Source organism: Chiloscyllium punctatum, chromosome 45 (assembly GCF_047496795.1).
Source record: "Chiloscyllium punctatum isolate Juve2018m chromosome 45, sChiPun1.3, whole genome shotgun sequence".
NCBI lineage: Eukaryota > Metazoa > Chordata > Chondrichthyes > Orectolobiformes > Hemiscylliidae > Chiloscyllium > Chiloscyllium punctatum.
In genome coordinates, this window is record NC_092783.1 from 18,125,566 (window position 1) to 18,140,080 (window position 14,515).

Consider the following 14,515-nt stretch of genomic DNA (forward strand, 5'->3'; position numbering starts at 1 on the left):
GGCTTGTTAAAACCATACCACACACAAATGAATTAAACATTTTAATGGACACGTGCTATTAAATAGCTTAGAGTTTTGATCACTGCAAGTTTACATACAGCACAGACTGAAGGATTAAAACAAAAAGTGTGGAGGCATTTAAATGGATGCATCGAGGGAAGCATGAAGAAAATCTGAAGGTGAAAGTAAGGAAGAAGAAAAATAATCTTTACTAATCTCAAGATTAACACTACATTTACAAAATAATTCATCTTGGCAGCATCTTACCTAAATTTACCACATTTTTTGCCCAGAACGTAGGATCACAGTGAAAGCGCATTCCACCATTTGCAGCCGGAACTGGGTCACAACGTGCCCGGAGAATGTGTCGCAACTGAAAGGTAATCTGGAAAACAAATCATTGGTTAAACTGAACTGTTCAATCTTTCCAAGTAAATAATTGTCACGAATTTGTAAGTCCTCTGCTCAAAACTGCCATTTTGTAATTTTTAATGCTCGCGTTTTGCTGGTGATAGTGAAGGTCAGGATAATTTATTTGGCTTACCTCAATTACTTTGCTTACCATTTATATCATACTTGACTATCTTAACTTCACATAGTTTGCTAATTCAGGTCAGTCAATTGTAAGTCTAAATAAGTTAAAAATAGATCTCTAACATGCAGATTTTTAGGGTTTATATTATGATATTGTTATAAAGTTGAGAGATACAAAGTCGAAACAAGCTTGCATAGAACATTGTGATGATACTATGCCTTTAAGAGAGATGTGTATTGTCCTGTTTCTCTCACAGAGAGGTGTTGTCACAGTGGTGCAGAGGTGTTGCCTACAGACAGACAGCCTTTGGTAAACAGCTTTTGATTTCTCCCTGGGTTATTTTCCCCCCAATGAGACAAACAAACCATGAGTTGGCAGGATTTAGTTTTGCTTTCAGTTAGTCAAAGGTTTTCTGCTGGCTGCTGAACTAAAAGCTGGAGTTCCTGGTTGCTCGAGTGAAGTCTTAGAGAGCAAGACTTCCTCTTAAAAGTTAAAAGGGATGGCTGTTCCTTTCTTCTGGACTGGAGAGAATCAGCAACTGAGAACCTGAGGATGTCAACTATATTGGAAAAGTTGATGATCAGGGAGATTAAATAATACACTGTCTTGTCAAGTATTTCAATAGATTTAAAATTATGCCACTTTTTTGGTATTTTAGCATGTTGCAAGAATAAAGTGTGTTTTGATTAAAGCCAAGTGGTGAACTAATCAAATTACATCTAGAACACAGCACTTGCCTTGAAATAAATATAAAAGTTGGCAGGGTGTTGAGAGATCTGTCTGGTTTACAACAGATGCCAAGACTATTAATTACATATTAGATGAAACAAATAATTGACTGTCAATGTCAGCTTTAAGAGAATGGAAATCAGCCAAAACATTCCAGAGACAATGCATTCGCCATTACAAAAGGGGAGAGGTTTCTTATCCTGGGCAGTATCTTTGACCAACAACCCATTGAGATAATCTAATCAAAGACTCGAGGGAAAAGGGAAAGATTAAGAGTCAAATATTATTCCTTTCATCCTTTTCTATGAAAAGGAACTTTGTCAATAAATTTTATGTCGCTCGCAACAATTATCTTTGAGGTGGGGTAAGCGCTTCTGGCATGCTATTATTTGGGAAGCTTGACTTGTGCAATCCAAAAGATTGGGCCCAGTACGTGGAATGAATTAGTTATTTTTTTCAAGCAAACGATATCGAGGCAGATGAAAAGAAATAAGTATTCTCCTGACAGCTCGTGGACCCGCAGCTTTTCGGTTATTAGGAGCCTAACTTTCCCTGAGGCACCAGATACTAAAATCTTTCAAGATTTGAAAGATTTAATTAAGAAGTATTCGGACCCCAAGCCACCTCTAATTCTGAGGCATTATTGCGTTTACTTGGCAATTTGAGAACCAGTGGAATCCGTATCTGGATTTTTGACTAAGCGAAGACAACTGGCAACTGGTGACTGTGGTTCAACTTTTAATGAGATACTGGGAGACCAGTTGATATGTGGGATTAATGGGTAACCATGCAAAAGCATCTACTAGTTGAAGCTCAGGAGGACTTCAAACAGGCACTACAACTGGATTTATCACTGGAAACTGTGGCTGTTTCAGTTACCACAAAACTAATCTTTAACAAAACATGTTCTGGACATGGTTACCTGTCAGGCATGGTCAATGCCCACTCAAAGCAGCCGGATGTGCATTGAGTTCATTCATCAAACGCGGGAATGATGATGGAAATGGCATCAGGGATGTCAGTGCCAGAAGCCAGACTCCACAGGAAACAAAGTTTGGTGTAGGAACCATGGAAATGACCCTACATGGATAACAGGCTTGGTTGACTCAAAGTCAGGACCAGTTAAATATAAAGTTTGTATAAGAGCAACGGTTCTGAAGAATAAAATAGACTATATGAAAGCCACGAACTCTCAAAACATGCCCTGCTCATCAGAACAGTCAGAAAGGCTGTCGGAACCTGTCAGCTGCCCCTTTCCCTTAAGCATTGAAGAGACCTACGCGGAGACAGACTTGGTGGATCTCACCACATCAACATCTTTGCTGTTGGAACAGTGAACTTCTCCAAAGACGCAAGCTCCTGTACATTACACGCCACCTGTATGTGACGCAGTGTCGGAGGAAGACCCAGTGCTAAAACGCTCCAGCAGGCACTACAAGCAAAAGGACCAGCCAATGTCTTTCAACTCAGAAGGGGAGGGATGTTTCTTGCAAGGTGGTCAGCCAGGTGGACCTCATAGAATGAGTTCCCCATGTGGGGCTGTTAATCTGATCCAATCAGGAAGCACTGGCTGACAGTTAATGAGTTTGAGGTTTTGATCATTCTGAGAGTTGGCTTTGAGGGAGCTGGACCAGTGTCAAGGACTTTCGACATGCAAATAAAGGATAAACTGGTGACAGGATACTGGCCTCTATGGAGTTATTTCAGAGGGGTTTGGACAAAGTGCACAGGGAGAAATTGTTGCCATTTGTAAACAGTTTGAGGGGTAGAGGATATAGTTTTAAAGTTTTTGTGAAAAAAAACCAAATGTCGTGAGAACTTTTACACAACTCAAGTAGTTAGGGTATGAAATGCACTGCTTGAAAGTGGAGGAAGCAAGTTCAATTATGACCATTCAAGAGAGCAGTGGTTAATTAATTAAATAGAAACAATGTTCAGGATTGCAGGGAAAAAAAAGGAAGGTGGTCAGAGTTAAGTTAAATGTTTAGAAAGCCACCGTAGACTCCATGGACCAAATGGTCTCGCCTGTATTGTAACACTTCTGTGATTCTAGATATTGTGTGTCAACCAATTCAGAAACATTAATACATACCTACGGAGCAGGTTGGACTTGAATGCTACCTCCTGGTTCAGGAGTTAGGAACAGTACCATTGAATCACAAGACAAAAGGCGACAGCTTAGTGGTATTACCGCTGGATTGTTAATCCAGAGACTCAACTTTGAATTCTGGCACAGATGGCAGACTTTGAATTAAATAAAAATCTGGAATTAAGAATCTAATGACGATAATGAATCCATTGTCAGAAAAGGGTCTGGCTCTTTAATGCTCTTTTGGGAAGGAAACTGCCATCCTTACTTATACTGGCCTGCATGTGACCCCAGGCCCACAGCAACACAGTTGACTCTTAACTACTCTCTGGACAATAAGGATGGGCAATAAATGCTGGGTTAGCCAATGATATCCTCATTCCGTCAATGAAATTAAAAAAAAACATTTTGAAGCATTATGATCCTGTGGAGGTATGCATTCTATGTTGTAAAAAGGTTCTATCAAGTGTCAATTCCCTATTGCTTCGATGGATTACTGTCTTTACAGCCCGGGTTGGTGTCATCCCATCTAAGGCTAAGTCTCAATTTGAATAGCCATGCAAATACTGCACATAAAGTCAATATTGAAAAGATGGTTACAGGTATTGGCTTTGTGCCTGGTCAGATTTCCCGAAGGTGCTTAACTCTGTTCTCCACAAAACATCAAGGGTGCTTGATGACAGGGACTTCTCAATCTTGAACTGTCCAAGGTTGTTTTACCACTTCTCGCACCTCCCCCATCAAATGGTTTGGAGATCCACCTTGCAGACTCAGATTGGCTTTCAGACTGTAATTAAGTTACAATTAATCTAGTAATCCTCAATGCAAATTGCATAATCAACTCAGCAAGACTGAGCTCCGACTAGCATACTCGCAATGTTGCAGCACGTTGCAAGAATCTTGGTCTTAGGGCTTTGGTCCTGCCACCTAATGTTGCAAATTAGATTTCACAGTCAGCAAAGATGGAATGCTTGTGGTAACTTTACATAATGATACTAGGTTATCCAAGTCTTGTAATCATAAAGTGATGTAACAATAACTGAGTTGTAGACTTCGATTTTTATTAAAACATGGACTTTCATGCTCTTTCCAAAATCTGAAAATTAGCTTACTAAACACGGAGCTTGCTTTTTGTCAATTATATCATCCAGCACACTAGCATCCCAAGGTAGCAAAACCTCTGTCGTGAACAGAGTTATGTTGTTAATTCAGATCGAGTGTCTTGAAGTACATTGCCAGGGGAGAGTTGGGTCCCTGTCTTCTATAAATTTGTCTACGTTCAGACCACATTTTGAATATTAAGTAATCTTAGGGATACAACTTTGAATCAATAGTAATACCTTAAAAGACAAAGCAAACAAGCAGCCAGAATAATTCAAGGTTCTGATGCAGTATTTTAAACAGGTGTTAAGACATTCCAGCTGTAAGATAGGAAATTCCAACTCTGCATTTGGTCAAACAGCACCCAGCACAAATGAACAGCTATATGTTGTTAAATGAAAACTTGCATATTCATCAAAAGCCACTGTTAACCTGAACTTCAGACAGAAATACAAGCTACGTTTTACAGATATAAAAGACGTGATTGCCTTACCAATCGCTTGCTGTAAAGTAGTGCTGTGCTGCTTCCACTGGAAATGGCCCATTTTGCAAAGTTCATCACGTGCTCCACCTGCCTGGCAAGACTGGTAACATCCTGCTGCTGTTGCAGTAATTTTATCTGCCTTTCCTTTGTCACATTCTGTAGAATAAGCAAAGACAACCCAGTGGAGTAAGATTCACGAACACTAGGATATGACCACGATGCAAGTATTTACTACGTCATACCTCCAGCTGCTGCAATAGGTTCTTGCCCTTTTTGTTGATTTCATTAATGAGCGTGAAGATGGCAACTTTAATATCATGCTCAACCTTTTTGTTCGTATCGGTTACTTCATTTAACCTATTAATTTAAAAAAGTAAACAAATAAAGATAGTTTATAAAATCAAATTCAAAGAGAGAATTATAATTTTCTTTTTTTCATCAATGCCTCAGAAAAGTGCTGCTTATGTACCCTGAACTATTTGCAATTTAAATTTATACAGTAACTTTAATGGAGTAAAATGCCGAAGGCATGGATATGAAACAACATTTGACACTGAGCCATGCAAAAAACGGTTAGGGTAGGTGACAAAAAAGTTTGGAAAAGAGATAAGTTTTAAAGAGTGCCTTAAAAATGAAGAGAGGTGCAGACATTTAAGACGGGAATCTTAGCATTCTTGCCTGGTCACTGAAGGTATGGGTGCTAATTGAGGAGCAATTAAAATGGAACCAACAAGCCAAAAGAAAGAACTGGAGTGTAAAAATATTTTGATCCATGTTTCAAACCCTTGCATGGCCTCATCATATCTTAGCTCTAAGTTTCTGTGTTATAACCCTCCAACATTTCTATGCTCTTCCACCAATCCTATGCCATTTTCTCAATTTTATTTAAACTCTGCCAAATCCTGTTCAACATATACCTTTGTCAAAAATAACTCTGGCCAATGAATATTCAAGATTTTACTCAGACAGTTAATGCCAAAATATCTGAGACTTCTTTCTCTTATTAAGAACTTAGCTCATGGCAATAATTTATAAGTGATATCCTAGAGTGAAATCTGACTTTTCAGATCATATGTCTTGCTTTTTTTTCAATTTGTCGTCTGTTCAGCCAATGCATTTTTAATAGAATAAGTTCATTACACCACAGGGGAAAAAAGTTATGTATCACAAGTTGGAAATATTTTGTCATGAACAAAGGAAGAGACAACCTTCTCCTCAACAATATCCTTTACAGATAATGCCAGTGAAGCATCACCCTAATTCACCAGTTCATTCTTTACTCAACTGTTGAGGTCACTGATGTGTCCTTTCAGCAAATGTTTGCATATTCAGATAAGATTCTTTCCAACTCACTGGTTATTCTCATTAGGTTCCAGAGGTGGGAATAAATGGCTTTACTATGACGATGCTAAAAATCACATCTGTTAGTATGGGTCCTTTCTTAGAACTGAGGCTTTTGGCCTCCTTCCTTTCTTAAGTTACAAAAGCTCAACTTCGTAAACACTTCATCCATGTGTCACCTGTAAGCTTGTTTAGAAATTTATCCTAAGTCACGTTTTCTTAGAAATATTGTTTCAATTCACTATTTGAATTAGTTTTTATTAAAAAAGGGCCAGAAGCCAAGTCACCTTCACAAAAATGAAAATCAAAAAGCTATTTAGTACAATCTTAGAACGCAAGCTCCCAAATACATCATAATCTGTCAAACTTTTTCTGCTCTGTATAAAACCAATATGATACTGTTAGAGGAAAGTGCAACATTTGAGAAGGAATATTTTCGATAATAGCTTGGTTAATACAGTCTATTCTCCTTGAACATGAATTGGTTTTAACACGATTGAAGGATTTAGACTATTATTTATAGAATGCGAACTTTGCTTACGACATGATCCCAGTCCTATTAGTTTAAATGACGCTACTACAATGGAGTTTTCTTAAAACAGGCTATCGCATGGGAATATTATATTAGAACCAACTGTATGTTCTAGTTGTGCAAACTTAATATAGATGGTAAATCTTGGCACTACCTGAATATATTAAAGAAAAACTGTTAGCAGTATGTTATATGCATATTGCTGAACTCTATCTCATGGATCGAAAATTATGCCTGCTCTCACTAATATGCAGGCAACATCTGTTTTCCCCCCCCCCCCAACTGTTCAGTGCAATTTTCTAGGGAAAAAAAAACTTCAGTCTAAAGCCTGGGTTTTGCAGATTCAGCTAATCTTAGTGACACAGGCAGTAGGATTCTAAAACTGAACTTTTCGTATGTTGAAAGGCAACAAATTGTTGGGTGGGGTGGGGTGGGGGCGAAGAGAAGGGGAGAGAGGTGGTACACAGCGGTACTCTGCTAGAAACCTGCATGAAATGCAAGTCGAGTTGGTCTGATTTTGCCTGTGATTGCTCTCCCCTCCAAAGGCTGAAGAACCTGAAAGCACGCTGAAAGGTCATACATGAAACAAAAGACAGCAAAACATCTCATGTACGGAAGCAATCAGATTCCAGAAACATCCACCTTCTGAAGACAGCAAAATCTTTACAAAGCTAACTGGGTCAAATTCCAACAAGGCGCACCCTATGGCATTCAAATCAAAACCATTTTTAATTGTGCTAGACCAATATTAACATGAAAAATGAACAGCACCAGTTTTATCATCTTAGGTCTCAATTACTCCTAAGTAAAAGAGCATTTTCCTGGTTCCGGAGTTAGTATATTATATAAATTATGCAATACCAGGATCACTCTGCAGAAGGAAGACCAAACATTGAACAGATGACCACTTTGCACATTATCTCCAGCCTGCAACCGTGACTTTGGGCTTCCTGTCACTTGCCAACTAACTTCCCCAAATTGTTTCCAGGCTGACCTCTCTACTATGTAATAAATAGAAGATACATTTATTTGCTACTATTTGGAGATGAGTTAAAGATACAAGTGATTGAATCATTAATGAGTTTTGATGTGCACAGTTCAGGAATATCTTGCAGCTGTTTGTCACAGAAGGTGCAAGCACAATCAATTGGCTAGAAATAAAGAGTACAATTGAATTGCAAGGTGCAGTCCACAGACCACCAACAAAAAACATGAACGGAAATTACAGCAAAGCCATAGAATCATTATATATGATAGACTACAATACTCGTAACGTATGGAGCAGCAAGGGACAAGAAATGCTACGCTGCTAGCCATAACATTACGTGGGCAAGTGTATCAAGTGCCAGGTGGGAACACTTAGGAGTTAATGATCATTGAATCACAAGGTTCAGGATGAAGAAGAAAAATGGCATGCAATAATCCAAAAATGAGAAAAATCAATTTGGCTGACAGTAGACTTCGTTGGGCAAAAACAAAGCTGGACAGGATTGTCAGGAACAAAAGGCTGGCAACAGAAGTAGTATCTGAACAAACAGTTACCATTAAAAAGGAAACGGTTTAGGTACATTCAAGGTACACAGAGGGACCTCGATTATCTGAATGAGATGGGCAGGCACTATTTTATTCAGATAATCGATCAAATGCCTTTCCCTCTGGGGCTCGGAGTTTTTTTTTAAAAAGTCCACTCCCCATTCGTACATCACACGCGAGTCCCCAACCCAACCCCACCCCTCAGCTTCCATCCAACCTGCCCAACACCGCCTCCAGCATCCGTCCAACCCCGCCTCAGCATCCAGCCCCGTCCAACCCCGCCTCAGCATCCAGCCCCGTCCAACCCCGCCTCAGCATCCAGCCCCGTCCAACCCCGTCTCAGCATCCAGCCCCGTCCAACAGGGGCTCCAGTATCTGTCCAACCCCGCCCAACACCGCCTCCTGCTTCCGTCCAACCCCGCCCAACACCGCCTCCAGCTTCCGTCCAACCCCGCCCAACACCTCCTCCAGCTTCCGTCCAACCCCGCCCAACACCGCCTCCAGCTTCCGTCCAACCCCGCCCAACACCGCCTCCAGCTTCCGTCCAACCCCGCCCAAAACCGCCCCCAGCTTCCGTCCAGCCCCGCCCAACACCGCCTCCAGCTTCCGTCCAGCCCCGCCCAACACCACCTCCAGCTTCCGTCCAACCCCGCCCAACACCGCCTCCAGCTTCCGTCCAACCCCGCCCAACACCGCCTTGCCCCGCTTCCATCCAACCCCGCTTCCAGTTTCTGTCCAACCCCGTCTCTCCCCGCTTCCGTCCAACCCATCCTAACCCTGCCTCTCCCCGCTTCCGTCTAACCCTGCCCAACACTGCCTCCAGTTTCCATCCAACCCCGCCCAACACCGCCTCCAGCATCCGTCCAACCCCGCCTCAGCATCCAGCCCCGTCCAACCCCGCCTCAGCATCCAGCCCCGTCCAACCCCGCCTCAGCATCCAGCCCCGTCCAACCCCGTCTCAGCATCCAGCCCTGCCCAACAGGGGCTCCAGTATCTGTCCAACCCCGCCCAACACCGCCTCCTGCTTCCGTCCAACCCCGCCCAACACCGCCTCCAGCTTCCGTCCAGCCCCGCCCAACACCACCTCCAGCTTCCGTCCAACCCCGCCCAACACCGCCTCCAGCTTCCGTCCAACCCCGCCCAACACCGCCTTGCCCCGCTTCCATCCAACCCCGCTTCCAGTTTCTGTCCAACCCCGTCTCTCCCCGCTTCCGTCCAACCCATCCTAACCCTGCCTCTCCCCGCTTCCGTCTAACCCTGCCCAACACTGCCTCCAGTTTCCATCCACCCCCGCCTAACACCGCCTGACCTGCTTCCGCCCAACACCGCCTCCCCCGTTCCCATCCAACCCCGCCCAGCACCGCCACCTCCACCCCGTCCAGCACCACCTCCCCTGCTTCCGTCCAACCACGCCCAGCACCACCTCCCTCACCCAGTTCAACCCTGCCCAATACCAACCCCCGTCCAACTCCGCACCCCCAACCCACACTGCCCCCCCCCCGCCCCTTCTCTGGGGCAGCCGGACTGGACACCAACAAAACTGCTGCTGCTGCCGCCTTTGTGGGGTAAATCTGCAAATAGCACACACACGCACAGGCATAGCCCCAAAAAATTTTTACTGCAACATTTTGACAGGTTCCACCTTTACCCTGCACAGGACAATGTTGGAGAGATTATCTGGTGAAGGGGGGCGTTTAACGGTACACCCCTGTGTAAAACTCCAGGCAAAGAGTAGAGAGAGAGAGCAGGTGGTCAGTCATTTGGAGACGGTGCTTGTTTAATCATTGTAAACAGAAGATGCGATCAGTGTTGGAAACACATCTCTGATGTAATGTTTCTATCGGAACCTCGAGATCTCCTTTGGATAAACCCGATATTTGGATAATTGATATTCAGATAATCAGGGTTCCTCTATATTCCTTTAAATGGCAAAGGTGGCATCAACAAAATAAAGCTCCCTGGATGAGAGAGGAGTGATGAGTGTTGGGAATAAAATAAAATTGACAGCAAGAGGAATTTTGAAGGTTCAGCAGGCAAGTAAAAATACAAATAAGAAAAGTGAAGAGGAATTATGAGGCAAGACTGGTAGTCAAGACAAAGAGGTGCCCCAAAGTCTTCTATAGCTATTAAATAGTGAAAGAGTAGCAAAAGAAGGGGTAGAGTCGATTAGGGGCCAATAAAACAAGATTTATTTGTAAGCAGAGGACATGGCTGAGGTGTTAAGTGAATATTTACACCTGTCTTTTAGCCAAAAGAAAGATTTGCTGAGGCCATGTTGAGAGAGGAAAAAAACTCAATCAACAGAAAGGCAAAAACATTGTGTAGAATGCTGATATGTAAACATTGACAAGAAATAGGACTGAATGCAACCTGCCCAAAGATTTTGAAGTGAGTGCGTAAATTGCAGGGGCTCTCAGTCTTCCCTCGACTCGGCAGATGTCAGAAGGCTGGAAAATTGCAAACTTTAGAGCCCCATTCAATAAAAGTTGCAAGGATAAGCCAGCACCTACAATCAAGCAGTTTAGCAAAGGAAGCTTCTGGAAACAATTATACAGAATAGAATGAGTAGTTACATGGAAGATGGGTTGATTAGGATGCATCAGCACAGCTCTATAAAGGGGAAATCATGTTTAACTAACTTGGGGTTTTTTTTTGAAGAGGTAACAGGAAAAGGTCAATGAGCATAACATTGTTAATGTAGTGCACATGAACTTTCAGAAAGCGTTTAATAAAGCTGTTCCAATCCCCGCAACATCCCATAAACACACAAATCGAAACAGACTCTTACAGGCAGAAAGTAAGTTTTCAGGGAGAACGTTCAGGCAAGACCTCTGTTGAAACATGGAACCTCTTTTCACTGTTGCTGCTATCAGTTTTCTGACAGCTATACTAAACCAAACTAGAATAAAAACCTGGACTGCGAGAACTGACCACTCTCCTGCCATTGTTCAAAGTAACTACAGAGGAACCTCGATTATCCGAATATCAGATTATCCAAATATCAGATTATCCAAAGAATATCCCGAGGTCCTGATAGAAATATTACGGCAAAGAGCTGTTTCAACACTTATTGTGTCTTTGTTTACAGGTACAATGATTAAAAATTAACTCAGGCTCACTGAAATGCTGCGAGAATAGTCCTGGACAGTCCAGGCACTGTCTCCAAATTACTGACCTCACACCATCTCTCTCTTCCCCCACATTTTCCCTGGAGTTCTACACAGAGGTGTACCCTGAACCCCCCTTCCCCAGAAACTCTCTCCAACCTTGTCCTGTATAATGCAAAGGTGGAAACTGTCAAAATGTTGCAATAAAAAGTTGTGTGCGCACGCACTCGCTATTTGGAGACTTGCCCCACAAAGGCAACAGTCGTCTGACTGTTGGTGTACAGTCCGGCGGCCCCCCTCCCCCCGTTGGCCAGTGGGTGTGGGTGGCCAGGTGTTAAGGGCAGGCGGGGGCGGACAGGGAGTGGTAGGTGTTTTGGGGGCGGGGTGGGTGCCGCATTGTGCTGCTGCCTAGTCTCCTGAACAGGGAGCAGACTTCACAGAAAACTCCAAGCTTCAGAGGAAATCAACTAACTGAATAATCAATTATCCGAACTAAATAGTGCCCACCCATCTCAGTCGGATAATCAAGGTTTCTATATATTTCTAGACAAATTGGCACCTCTGCCTTTATGACTCCTCTTGACACCAAAACAAGGAACAACATTAACTTGTTAAAAGGAGCAGCATTATCATAGGAAGAAAATGCCCTCTCATAAAAGCAGCAAGGGGAAGGTATAGATTTATAATTATCTGCAGAAGAAACAAAAGTAAAGTGAGGAAGAACATTTTCACTTAATTAGGGTATAGAATGTATCGCCTGGAACTGTGGTGAAGGCAGAGTCAACTGAGGCATTCAAGAGGGCATTGAATGTTTTGGACTGAAATCATGTCAAAGGGTATAGGGGACAAGCATGAGATAGTGATTTCCGTTTAACAAGCCAATGAGAGCTCAAGGGGCCAAATGACCACCATTTGTGTTCTGACACCTCAATCTATGAAAAATGATAAGCATTCGATTGTACCAAACAAATACGGGAGAGTAAAGAGAACATTTTAAACATTTTATTGAGAGAGAAAGATAGAGGGGTGCAGGGGAATGGTATCTCTGACACTCATTTAACTCAGCATGGAAAAGGAAACCATAAGGGACAATGCTTAAAAAGGGATTTAAAGAAAAGCCAGATGAGCAAATCTTAAGGGAAGTAAGGTTTATGCTGTTACAGTTACAGAGAAAGGGTGGAAGTTTAAATGGAGTACTTGCCAGAGATATTAGATTAGATTAGATTAGATTACTTACAGTGTGGAAACATATTCAATAAATCAGAATATATTTTTCACACCAGTATTTGTAAGCATAGAAAAATCTCCAAGCATCATGCCAAAGATAAAATGAATCAAACGTTAGCTCAAGTCCAAAACTTTGATAATATGTATTTTGAGAAAGAAATACTAATCTAGGAAACTTAAGCATTCACAAATTAACAGCAAAACTTCCAAATTCAACAGTTTTAAGTAAAAAATCTGGATCCAATTACAGACAAACATGACAACCATGGGGGTTAGTCCTGCATACTCCATTTTAAATTACTGAAACTCATTCTAACACTGTCAAGCTTCAGAAGCATTAATTGAAATAAAAATAAAATTAAGATTTCCATCTCACTAACTTGAACATACCTATTCTGCACTTGACTGGCTGCATACTGCACGTAATTCTTCTTTTCTTGAAGCTTGGCCATTAAAGTCTCAATAATAACTTTTTGGTTTTGAAATGCTTCTTCTAAAAACTGATATCTGTAAAGCAAAACAAAAGTGAACTTTACACAAATAAATACTCATGAAAATAGTCTTGTTTATTTCTGAAAACCTGCCACAAGGTCAGAAAAGTAGATCAACAAATTTCAAATCTGCTTAGTTTATATCATCCTTGCAAGGTACCTCATGTATGGGCTATGACTGGTGACAACTCAATATCTGCTTTCAACATTTATACTTTTGTTTTTGAGGGGAAAATATCAATTTTAGCTTTGTAGGGAAGAACTTAGTTATGCTGTGGTCTGGACCACATTGAGAACAGGTTTATAGTTGTAATGCAACTTTCATAAACCGTGTTTCACAGTTAATTATATAAAGCATTGTTGGAATGTAAGCAAACCTAATGCCAATTTACACACATCAAGCAAGATAAATTATCAGAGAATCTTTCTTAGTGGCTTTGGTGAAGGGATAAATGTTGGCCAGTGTTGTGGAAGAACTCCCTTCCATTTTAAAAAAATTCTGTTATGATATTTGAATATATATACACATCTGCCCCAAAGAATGAATTGGACTTTAGTTGAACAAGGTAACACAAAATTCTCAGTGGTGCATTGCAGTGTAAAAGTATGTATTCAAACATGTTTAACAACTGTAAATACAACCGCATACTCATCTAATAAACAAATGAAAGGTACTTGTCATGTAAAAAATCATCCAGTTATTAATCAATAACTGCCATTCTTAAAAAAAAATCATTCCAGTAAGTGAAATTACAGGCTCATTTAACAGGGTCATATGTACCTAAGTACAGTGAAAAGTGGATCATGTTGCCATGTTCTGGCACCATCTTGGATTACAGAACAAAATATTCATTAAATTGTATAAATGGTAGAATACTGAATAAATTAATATCACTAAATTGATGTAACTAAAACTAGAACAACTTCAAAAGTTCATTTTTCCCTCTCCGGAGACTTCACTCTTTCTGCTCCTCCAGTTGCCACTGTCTGATATTATCCGAGATCCTGGCAACGTGCTCTTTTTCAACCACTGCTGTTGCTTCAGCATCCACCACCTCCAAGCTGGAGACAGTCACAGTGGGCGGGTTCCATACCACCTCAGATGATGGACATCAACTGATGGGTCATGGCTCCAAGCCGACCAAAGGTGCGCTGCCTCAACCTCTGAAGCCACTATCGAGATGCAGCAGGGATGGAGACACATGGGGACCCTGCCTCCCACAGAATGGCATCAGGTGGTGGCTCCAGGGCAATGAAAACAAAACAAAAGTCACCAAGATGGAAAGGCAATGATGAAGCTACTTGGATGTGGCAGAATCCGCCGCATGAGCCATGAGTGGACATAG

At 41.7% G+C, this 14,515-nt stretch overlaps 1 protein-coding gene across 2 annotated transcripts in view; it reads right to left on the reverse strand.

The window, feature by feature from the left end:
• The window catches only part of trim33 (tripartite motif containing 33), a 144,120-nt gene that overhangs the window by 41,426 nt on the left and 88,179 nt on the right, over positions 1-14,515 (reverse strand). For both annotated transcript variants that reach the window (XM_072563377.1, XM_072563376.1), the window contains exons 5-8: positions 13,069-13,185; positions 5,181-5,295; positions 4,948-5,094; positions 268-385 (exon numbers count right to left, since the gene is read on the reverse strand). In XM_072563377.1, coding sequence (XP_072419478.1) covers positions 268-385; positions 4,948-5,094; positions 5,181-5,295; positions 13,069-13,185 — 497 coding nt within the window. The remainder of the gene's footprint in view (positions 1-267; positions 386-4,947; positions 5,095-5,180; positions 5,296-13,068; positions 13,186-14,515) is intronic.